The sequence below is a fragment of the Phocoena sinus genome, chromosome 2 (assembly GCF_008692025.1).
Source record: "Phocoena sinus isolate mPhoSin1 chromosome 2, mPhoSin1.pri, whole genome shotgun sequence".
NCBI classification, from domain to species: Eukaryota; Metazoa; Chordata; class Mammalia; order Artiodactyla; family Phocoenidae; genus Phocoena; species Phocoena sinus.
Genome location: NC_045764.1, coordinates 117,919,399 through 117,931,601, shown reverse-complemented (window position 1 = coordinate 117,931,601; position 12,203 = coordinate 117,919,399). Strand labels below are relative to the sequence as shown.

At 34.2% G+C, this 12,203-nt stretch overlaps 1 protein-coding gene across 13 annotated transcripts in view; it reads right to left on the bottom strand.

The window, feature by feature from the left end:
- Positions 1–12,203, bottom strand: part of MIA2 (MIA SH3 domain ER export factor 2) — a 114,119-nt gene that overhangs the window by 29,569 nt on the left and 72,347 nt on the right. For all 13 annotated transcript variants that reach the window (XM_032622249.1, XM_032622253.1, XM_032622255.1 and 10 more), the window contains 6 exons: positions 11,296–11,434; positions 6,728–6,829; positions 5,706–5,766; positions 5,119–5,154; positions 1,383–1,450; positions 32–114 (listed from right to left, as the gene is read on the bottom strand). In XM_032622249.1, the coding sequence (XP_032478140.1) occupies positions 32–114; positions 1,383–1,450; positions 5,119–5,154; positions 5,706–5,766; positions 6,728–6,829; positions 11,296–11,434 (489 nt within the window). The remainder of the gene's footprint in view (positions 1–31; positions 115–1,382; positions 1,451–5,118; positions 5,155–5,705; positions 5,767–6,727; positions 6,830–11,295; positions 11,435–12,203) is intronic.

Here is a 12,203-nt window from a genome sequence, read left to right as displayed (position 1 = left end):
TTTAAATGAGGGATTAAAAAAAAAAAACTACCTCTGCCAAATGCTGTATTTGGAGCATCAAGTGCGTAAGGATCTTTTTCTAAAAGTTCAAATTTAAACTCTGTTTCAGTTAACCTGCAAATAAAGAACAAACATCTCTAAGTTACTCATCCAAGAGAAGCACCCACATTTCAAGAAACTGCCACTATTAAGTACAAGCTACTCTTCACTATCTCAATATCTACATAAGAGAAACAGATCCTTTAAAATTATTCTGACCAAAATACCTTTCCATATCCCCCACTATTTATTTTGGGGTAACAGGTTCCTTTTTGCCTAGTAATAGTGATGTTTTGTTGAGGCTTGGAATTGTTTTGTTTTGTTTCTTCAAAAACAGAGTATAAACAGTACTATATCACAGAATCCAAATTTTAGAAAGATCCTGAAGGGTCCTCCAAGGTCAACCAGTTCAAGTCTATTATTTTACAACTAAGGAAAGTGAAGCTAGCAGTTTAAATGATTTATGCAAAATGAAAGTACCAGGATTAAAACACAGGGCTCCCAGCTCTGAGTCCCATATGCTTTCCATTATAATGTTATCCATATGATTCCAATCATAACATAAAATTGGAATCTGATTAACTCATCCCACTATTTTACTCCTAAATTTTTTTATCTGAAAAATATGACATTTTAAAAGAATCTTATTTCTAGTTCTTGACCATCAGATCTGAAATGATACATTTAATCATTCAGTTTTCATTTGTGAGTAGAAAAGACAAGAAGACTAAAACTAATACTGGATAATGTTAATAGTACATTCTGTCAAGAAATTATAACACTATGAGAAGACTTTCACAATCTTCATAGAAAAGCGTTTACTCTTCCCTTCGATTGTACACTGTACCCTTTTATCCTCCTATTCATTTTGTTATTGTAAAGCAATGCCACCCAATGCAATAAAACCAGGGAAAAAGAGAAATAATAAACATTCTATCCACTTATTCATTAAAAGATGCTAATACTCTGAGAAGTACTGTATCAGAGAGATTCATCCTGTCTATCTCCATCTCTGGTAATCTCCTGCTACCTACACTGGTTTAAAAAAAAAATTTTTTTTAAAGTTACTTTTTACAAAAGAATCTGTGAAAAGTTTCCTTCTGTTAGAGTAACCTCTCCAAGGCAAGTGTTTCAAACAAAAATCTAGTAACTCCTAGTAAAACTAATAGATACTTTACCACTAGATATGTTGGGTTCACTGAAAGCTTTCTTGTTTATCCTTATAAACTTTATCCTTATAAAGTTATCCTTATAAAGTTATCCTTATAACTAATTACTAAAATAACAACTAAGAATAAAAGTCATAACTAAAGTTGTTAAAGTATTCCCACTAAGATACTTACTTTTGTCTGTTGTGAGCATTTTCTTTCCTTAAATCATTGAGGTTTCTTTCAGTAGTTCGAGCTGCCAACTTAAGGAAAATAATGTATCTTTAAAAACATTTATGAAAACTTAAAATGAAAGATAAGCATACATATCTCAATAATGGCATACAAATATCCCAGTCACTTAAGTAACTAAGTATCCATTTCAGTAAACTCAATGTAAAAAAATTCTAATTCAGAAAATTATTTTAAAAGGGAATGAGTTTCATATAACCAGAAGACATGAGCCTAAGGCTGCAGTTTAATCATATACTTGCAAGAAATGCTTTTAGCTAGATGTGAAGTCAAGGATTAGCATTATTTGGTGTTGTAAATATCCAAATAAAATGACAAGAGCAATGTAACAGGACCCAAGCTTAGGAATTGAGACTCAGGATCATTATGCATGGCTGCATTGGCTATGGAACAAAGTAACCGTCTCTGGAAAGAAATCACTATAATTCTGTGAACCTATAAAGGTCTAAAACAGTTTCAGAGCTGGTAAAGGCCATTTTTTTTAATGGCTGAATATAATCAAAGCATGCTGTGTGTTTATTAAGTACACAGCACCGTACAGATACATTCCTTTAGTCTTTTACATTTGCTTAGAGACACTTTCATTTAATAAAAATCAGAGTATATATGTTTTAGAAAAAAAAGCTTACACTTATACCAAGAACATGCAATATACCCAAATAGTTGTGGGCAAAATTAAGCTTGTATAGAATACTGCATGTTTCCCAGTTATTCTGTGGATTCTCCAGATTACAAGCAACAGGGTGTAGAACATCAGACCTGCCAGATTAATGCAATCCACTAGAGCAAATGTAACGATCACAAAAAGGTAGGTAAATTAACGCAGTCTGTAACTTTTTACAAGTAAAAAGAACTATATTATCAAACGTGTTCCCTTAAAATGGTGAACTGCACCTGAGAATTGACTTTAACTGGGCAAATATTCACCAAAAATGTAGCTTAACCACATTTTAGCACTCAATATCAAAAAAATTCTATGTGTAAATCTTTTTCTGATATATAATTATATAATCAATTTTGTACTAACAAAAAAGAATACTACACCATAACAATTTTAGTTAACAAAATACCAATTCATTTCACTTTTAATAATGCAGAACTAAAATCATTTCTAAATGTTGTCTATAGTGTAACATATCTACTATTAAGCATATGGCAAAAAAAATGCATAGTTAAGTCAAAAGTAAGTTCTACTCTGATTATAGTATCGTATATATTAAAGATATACCTACAACAGAGAAATACAAAAATAAACTGATGGCAATGATTCATACTTGAAAAGTTTATACCCAAAGGTCAGCAAAAACTGTAATTACAGTGAATAACTGCACTGTATTCCAAAACATTCGTATTCAGATATTAAATATGTACAATATGCAAAAAAGATTCTATTAGGAACAGGTGTTATGGAAAATGAAACAGTCCCTATAAGCTTAAATCTGTGGTAAGGACAAATATAAATGACCATAGTACCTGCCACAGGATACAAAAAAGCAAAGTACTATGACAGTTTGAAGGAAGAAAAGATTAAATCTAACAGGATGGAGCAAAGAAATGCTCAATAGAGAAAGTAACATCTGAAATTATGAAATTATTTATAACAGTAAAATAATGGAAACAAACTAAAAGTTTATAAAATGAGAAAGGTTTATATAAATTATAAAACATTCATAAAAAATATCTATGATACATTAAGGAAGCAGGGTATAAAACGTTAATATATGATTTTGTTTTCTTAAACATATATATATATGCTTTATGTCTAAATGTATCAGAAAAGTATGGAATAAATTAAAGTAATACTGCTGATTACTTCTTTGTACTTTTCTACATGGTATGAACTTTTGTTCAATAAGTATATATTATTTTTATAAAATCTGAAAAATATCTTTTCAATTTGAGACATGAAGGGCATATTTTCTGCATGTTTTAATTTAAAATCAATGTCATTATTTACTAAACAAGAGATTCAATGTATTGAAAAGAAAAAGTACAAGACTTATGAATCTGAAAGGTCAATTTTTCAATTTCCAATCTTCCCTCTCTAATCATGTGACCTTGGGCTATTTCCTCACCAGTAAGACCTGAATAATAATACCTATTTTACAGAGTTTCAGTATGGATTGAATGAGTAATATATGTAAAATGCCTTTAAGTGCAGTGCCTAGAACATGAGATATTAATTAACATCAGTTCCTCTCCATCTTGAAAAAGTAATTTGCATCTGAGTATTTAGAAACTGGTGAGAGGGCTTCCCCGGTGGCACAGTGGCTGAGAATCCGCCAATGCAGGGGACACAGGTTCGATCCCTGGCCCGGGAAGATCCCACATACCACAGAGCAACTAAGCTCGTGTGCCACAACTACTGAGCCTGTGCTCTAGAGCCCGTGAGCCACAACTACTGAGCCTGCGTGCCGCAACTACTGAAGCCCATGCGCCTAGAGCCCGTGCTCCACAATGAGAGAAGCCACTGCAATGAGAAGCCCGCGCACCGCAATGAAGAGCAGCCCCCGCTCACCGCAACTAGAGAAAGCCTGTGTGCAGCAATGAAGACCCAACACAGCCAAAAATAAATAAATAAATAAATAAAATTTTTTAAAAAAAGGTGAGGAGTGGTAAAGAAGACTAAATTCATTTCCAAGCCCAGCTTATTAATTCAAAAACAAATCTTCACTTGACCACTCAATACAGAAGCATACAAAAATCTCAAAATTGGGAAGGACCTTGATATTCAACACATATAATCTCTCACTGTAAGTTGAAATCTCCATTCCAAGAAATATCCATGCCTAAAAACAAAAATACCTTCCAAGCTTCAGTATAACAACAGTGATAATTTAACAGTTAATATCTACTGAGTGCTTACTATATGTCAGGTACCTGGCTAACAGAATTATCTTATTTAACCATCACAATAACTCTATGAAATAGGTACTAATGATATCCCTGTCTTTAGGTAAGGAAACTGGTGGTAGACGATAGAGTCAGAATATCAACCAAGACAGGTTGACTCCAGACCCCATATTCACCCACTATGCAAACTGCTTCCCCTTGAAGACTGCAAGGGACAAGTCTTCCAAAGGCCAGCTATTAACAATAGTTCTTCATTTTAGAGGGATCATCCTGATCACTAGTCAAAAACTACATGCTTATCACTTCCTCATACAGTTCCTCTGGAGCACTGACATGTCATTTCTCATGATGGTCTTTTTCCTAATGTGTAACAAGTAATTCAACAATGAGAATCAGACACCTGAACTGTATAACTTTTAGAATTAGGAGGGGCTCTAGATTATTACTGAGTACAGTCCCATTGTTTTACAGATGAGTAAACAGGCCCAGAGAATTTTAAGTAATTTGTCCACAAGTAATTAGTTGACAATCCAGTGCCTGAAACAAGTCCATGAACACTACCTCACCTCCCTCAAAGAGTATAAGCTCCTTGCAAAGAAGCAATGTGCTGAAAGCGGAGAAGGAAAGGTCACATTTTGTACATAACTGTATCATAACAAAGTATGTTCATAAGGAACATAATTTCACTACTGGTGAAATTAAAAGAAACTGATTTCTTTAAACACCACCTTTTTTCTCAGTTTTAAAAGTGTACTTTTTACACTGCTCATTTAAATTAGGAAAAAGAACAATTTGATGAAAAAGCCTAAGAAAATTTAATACTTACCCAATTATCATGTGCTTTTTTCTCATGAGAAATAATCTGAAAAAGAAAGTCATTAAAATAGTACTGACAACAATTTTTTTCAGTAAAAAACATTCACACCTACCACTATGATTTAGTACGCAACTCATAAACTCAAAAATAACTCAAGCATCTCTAAAAAGTCAGCAAGTAACATTTTAAAGCAAATTTTCATATACATATGATCTACTCTATTATACTTTTAAACAAAAACTGAATGTAAAGACAACTAAAATTTTTGTCTAGTAACATTTCTATTTTACATAATTATCAACTACAATAGGAGGTGCCAATTAAGAGACAACTAGCCAGACTAAACAAAGGCCCCAATGCTGATATATGTTTATTTATTTATGCAACCCAAATTCCCAAATCAGCATCAGTTCACATGGCAACTTTAAACAATATCTTTTGTTCCAGAATCTCTGCCTACCTAGAAATGTTCCACAGCCATGTGCAAAACCTTAAGAGAGTAACTATACTCCTGCATCAAAACAGATACCAATTCAAACAAATCACAACTGTTTTAAGTCACACACACACACACACACATGCACGCACATACCTACCTGTCCTTGATAAGAATGAATGGTTCTCTCCAATTCTTCTTCTAGATCTTTGGCTCGCTTTCTATAAAGAACAAATAATCATTCTACTATTAACATATACTAAGAAATTATAGAACACACTATCTCTACTGAAAATATTAATTAAAACACCTAGAGTGCTTTGTTTCATTTAACTCTAGAACTCCACATGTTAATTACCTTTACGAGGTTCTAAAGTATATTTTTTCCTGATATAATTTCAATATTAATTAAGCTTTAGGAGTACTACTACTTGGGTTTACCTAAATCAAGATCATGAAAAGATTAGATGGTATACTGGCTTATTTTTATTTTTAAGAAGCATAGTATTGGGAGATTTATTCAGACTTCATATAATCTTAATAGAACTCTAGGAAATTAATGATCTATAAGAAATAAATTGTTATTTATTACCTTTATAAGACTAAAAAGACAATTGCTTCTTTTGGATAAAATTCAAGCTTACTCTTCCCAATGTAAAATGAAGTATCACAACTATTTGGAATACTGTTGAATCTTGCCACTTATTTTCTCTGGGTTTTTATTATATCTATTATTTTACCTTAGCTCAGTGAGGATTGAGCTAAGGTAAAAACTAGACGTACGGTCTTATAAACACTTCTTCATAACTTTAATTAAGGCTTACTCTCCTTTTGGTGGCATACTTCTCAAATTGATTAACATTATATACATTCTTCCCCATGTTTAAGGTCTTTAAGGAAAGACCTTAAAATTAATCACATTCATAAAGTTCTTAACATTAACATAAAATAGGATCGCTCATATTCAAATCCAACTAACGTGAGCGATTTAAAATCGCACACACTGAAAGTGCGATTCCTTTCTATATTTTCTGTGTAATTACATAATAGCAAGACATCTAAGGGAAAAATAATGAATCAAAAATATGTGGGGTTTTTTTGGTTGCTTTATTATTTTTTCTGGTATTGGGCTTTTGGATACTCTTCCCACCTCAAAAGAAAGGGGTAAAATATATTCAATACCTATAGGTCTCCAGCTCTTCAGCTGCATGGCTGATCTTTTCATCTGCTTTGGAAAGTTTCTCCTCTTTCTCTAACCGGTAGTTTTCCTCTGCTGTTAACTTCCTTAAAACAAAAAGTGTTTTATTTCTTTTACTATATGTCATAAAATAATCAATAATCAATTACTGCTTCCCATAAAGCAATCTGCAAATACCAGTAAAAACATCACATGCAAGAAAAAAATGTACCTGAGTGTGGAATTTAATATTATAAACTCAAATTGTAAAGCATCTTGTCTAATACAGTACTAGTAATACAGAAGTTTCAAGAGTTTTCTATAAGAATTTATCACAGAAATAAGATTATCAAAGGTAAATATTAATAAAAAATATTATGACTATATTATTTACCAAGCTTTCTAGTATAAAGTATTACATTTATTAGACAAGAAGTCACCAACTAATGAACTATGTTTCAATAATTTTTAAATTGATTGTTAGTTGTTAAAATAGTGATTGGGCTTCCAGGCCAGGACACACGCACATGCACACACACACACACACACACACATACACACACACAAATGAACCCAAAGTAAATAAAATTTAGTGTCCAACTTACTACTTCTACTTAACCATAATAGCTAATTTAATGAGCCCTTGAGCATGTGCCAGAAACTCTTCTTTCACCTCTATATATATTATCTTATTTAATTATCACAATAGCTCTATAAGAAGGGTACTGTTGGGCTTCCCTGGTGGCGCAGTGGTTGAGAGTCCACCTGCCGATGGAGGGGACACGGGTTCGTGCCCCGGTCCGGGAAGATCCCACATGCCGCGGAGTGGCTGGGCCCGTGAGCCATGGCCGCTGAGCCTGCGCGTCCGGGGCCTGTGCTCCGCAACAGGAGAGGCCACAACAGTGAGAGGCCCGCGTACCGCAAAAAAAAAAAAAAAGAAGGGTACTGTTTACAAAAAGAAAAATGAAGCCCAGAGAAACTAAATAACTAGACCAAGGCATACAGTCAGCAGTTAGTGACTCCATTATACTACATCACCCATGTTGTTTCATACAGTATCATTAATAACACTGGTCCCTCAAGATATACTTGTTGAAGGCCACAGGAAAACATATTTGGAGTCCTACCTATGGATGCCTCACCTTTTTCATGAGCTTTGGGGAAGAACATGACAAACCACTGAAGAAATTTTACATGTCAACAATAAATGTTTTATATTCCACATACTACATTACCTATTGCTTAGGAAGCACTCCCCAACTCAATCGTTTCACAGGTGTTATAAGAAAATAAGTCATCTCCTTAGGAAAAGCATTAAAGTGTAGTGGGCTTGGAGATGGAAGAGAGGTGTGTTCTTACTGTATAGACTGTATGATTTAAAATGGCCAGAAATTTATGACACCCCTCCAATTGAAAGGTAAACTCTATGAACCCTCCTCTTGAATTTGGGTAGGCTTATAAAGGATGGAAATTGAGAACTGAAAACATTTCAAACTAATAAATGAAATCGCAATGTGAATAACAAACAGGCATACAGCTAGGATTCCTGCTCAGCTTCCCATCCTTGCTTTGAGTATCTACAGAGAATACTTCTTTTCTTTGAAAGTTTAAACATCACTCATTAAATTTCCATAATCAAACATATATTTTTTTGTTCAGAAGATACACTCAAAAGTATTCCTTTCACCTCAAATAATCCGTTATGTCCAAAATTTACTCACAGTATCTTTCATCCTAACCTAAAAAGAAGGACTCATTCCTAGGTTTACTGACAGAAACCATGAGGCTACCCTCATTGTAGCTCTTCCATTTTGTCAAGTTTATTTCTCTTTTATGCCTGGAGCAGTCCCCAATGGCCCAGAAGTCCATGATGAATAGAAAGTTGTAAATTCTGAACTGAATCCAAAGCATGATTGAAGTACACAGCTTGGTAGTCAAAGAGCCTAACAAATCACCTAGCATCCTGATGTCAGTGAAGTTTTAATATTCTCTACCAGTTTCCGAACACATACAATAGAATCTCATTATTCTCGCTAGTTATGGTCTATAAAGTCACCACAAATCCTAAATTAGCAAATACTACTCCTAGGGGAAATACAGGGTTAGATTCCTATGAGCTCTGATCACAGCACTTTTATCATTAATACATAACCCTGTTGTATGTGTTTCTGGTTAAAGACACCTTATTTAATATATACTGCTGATTCATAACAAGGAACTCATGGCCCACAGCATTATAACTCATGCCTGAACAAAGTTTATCTGCACATGTATTTTCTCTAGAAGGCGCACCCCTGCCTTCCTGCACTTAGCAACGCTAGACAGCACTTCAGTACTACACTTGGGGGCCATTTTAAACAGCTAAATCACCAAAAAAATAAAAAATTAAGATGTGGCCCTAAATAAAGAACACTTGTTTACAGAATGAGAGCTGAAACAAGAAGGCAGAGTTCTTGTTCGACCTCAACTGGGAACATGCACACTGGGCAATTCAAATTTTCTGCCATTCTGTGCAAGTTTGCAAATGACCACTAAAGCTTTGCAAGTATTGATTTTTTTAAGATATTTTTATATACGTGTTTATTTATATTTATTTATTTTTGGCTGTGCTGGGTCTTCATTGCTGCGCGTGGGCTTTCTCTAGTTGCGGCAAGTGGGAGCTACTCTTTTGTTGTGGTGCGCGGGCTTCTCACTGCGGTGGCTTCTCTTGTTGCAGAGCATGGGCTCTAGGCATGTAGGCTTCAGTAGATGCAGCAAGCGGGCTCAGCAGTTGTGGCTCGCGGGCTCTAGAGCACAGGCTCAGTAGTTGTGACGCACGGGCATAGTTGCTCCACGGCATGTGGGATCTTCCCGGCCCAGGGCTTGAACCCGTGTGCCCTGCACTGGCAGGAGGATTCTAACCGCTGTGCCACCAGGGAAGTCCCACTAGTATTGATTTGGGGTTACAAATAAATTTTCACAAGTAGGTGAATTTACAAATACAGAATCCTCGAATAATGAGGATCAACTGTAAAAACTTGCATTAAGTTATAAAGAGGCTTGAAAGTCTGTTACATTTTATTTCCTTTAATGACAAAAAAAATGTGATATAGTGTTATTTGGAAATCTGGTGTCTCCAGATATTTTATTTCCTTTAATGATGAAAAACATGTGATATAGTAGTATTTGAAAATCTGGTGTCTCCAGATAGATATCTCAAGGGTCTTCTGTGTATCTATGCATTCAAGCATCAGCATACATACACATACATACACATACACACACACACACACACACACACACACACACACACACACACAAACACAATCTTTCACTACAATATATAAAAGCACTAAACATATTTATTCATATATTCAACAAATACTTATTGAATAACTACCATGTGCATAGTTTCAGGCACTGGGAATACAGACGAGAAGAGAATGAAGTAATTATCTCATGGAGTTTACATTTAATGTGGGGAAGATTTTTTTTAAAAAAAGATAATCAATCATCAGAGGATAATGAAGAAAAATAAAGCAAGATACAAGATAAAGGGATAGGAAGGGGCAGGTATTATTTTAGTTACAGTAGCCAGGGAAAGATTCTTTGAGGTAAGACTTGAACCTAGACTCAAGTGAAATGAAGGATTGAACCTTACACAGGGGAATAACCACTCCAGGCAGAAGGAACAAGTGCAAAAGGCCCTGAGCTACAGATGTGCTTGGCATGCTAAAGATCATCAAAAAGGCCAGCATGGCTGGAAGATAGTGAGGGAAAAAGAAAATGAATAAGCTAAAATTAAAGAGGTAGCAACAGGCCAGATCTTATAGGGTCTTGGAGGCCATGATAAAAGCTGTGGATTAAATTCTGAGTGTGATGTGCAGGCACTTGGAATTTCCAAGCAAAAGGGTGACAATACCCATAATTTATGTTTTAGAGGGCTATGCTACTGAAAACACATGCAGGAAGTTAAGAGTGGAAAGATGGAGACTACTCATGAGGCTACTGCAATAAACCAGGTACTAACAGATGATGGCTGGGATCAGAATAGCAGTGTGGAAGGTGGTGGAAAGTGGTCAGATTCAAGACATAGGAAAGCTGACAGAATCTGACAATTGAATGAATGAAAGAGAGAAGGCAAGGATGGCTTAAGCACCTGCTCTGAACAATTCAGCAAATAACACTGCCTTTTACTGAGACAAGGAACACTGGGCTGCAGCAATTTACACAGGAGAGAGGAATCAGTTTTATATATATCCGAGATGGAATTAATGGATAGTTCAATTAGTAAGATGTCCACCCAGATTCCCAAACCTAGCTTGCAATATTGGGAAGTTTAATTAGCAATAATTTGCTGACTACTTATTAGAAGTTAAAGAGGATTTTGTGAACCAGCCTGGAAAGTCTACTATCATTTATATTTTCTTCCTTGAAGAAAAATGTGTCAAAATCAAATAACTTTCTTAAAAATAAATTGATGAAAAGCAACCCAGTCATAAACTGAGAACTGTGAATAAGCCACATGCATATGCAACATTTTTAAGCTACTTTACTTCCCACTCAGTGGAGTTACCAACATAATTTTTATTACCTGTGAAGTGTCATTTCATTTTCTTGATACAGTTCAGTCATCACTTTAAGTTTCTGCTGAAGCTTTTGAGTCTCACTTTCAAACTGTGTATTTTCTGACTGTAAAGATGCTTGCTCAGTCTGGAGGTTTTTAATACACTCTACAGAAAAAGTTTTTAAATCACAATTTAAAGGAGCAAATATTCTAAGTTGCACAGTAACATTTCATAAAAATAAAAATTACCAAAAGTAATTAATAAACTAAATTCTTTGCAACAGAAAATTTATAAGGTATTTTATTCACCTAAATACCTTTTAACATTTTAAAGAGCTATATAAATTATTATAAATTTTTTTATTATTTAAAGATTTACTTTAAAAAAAAATTTCCTAAAACCTTCAATATTCTAATTCTAGCATCTCATTTTCAGTTTAGGAGACAAAAGCCACTAAAATTCTCAAAATTTTGGTGATGAGGGTTTTGAAGGCAAATATTTTAGTTCAATATTTTCCATGAAACTACTTCCACATGATGAATAATGCATGTTTTTTATCTAGTAAAAACTTTATCCATTAATACTTAACTTCAACTCAGCCTCTTTTTAAGCCAAAATTTTGATATGTGTTATAAATCAAGCCAGAAATTTGGATCTTCTGATAACAAATGCTCTAAAGTCTTGCTAGTTTAAACCATATCAAGACTGGAAAGAAAAATACCAATTTTAGCTTTGTTTCAACCTAAAAGAATTATCTATGGAACTAAAATTAACAATTCTAATTAATTATGAATATTTTATAATTAGTGCAACCACTGTTTTTAAAACCTTATTACTCTTCCAACATAACTTAACTCCTCTAAGACTGAGGTGATATCTCCCCAAAAGTGTGTACGAATCACCACTATACCATATATCTTAAAACAAGGCAAAA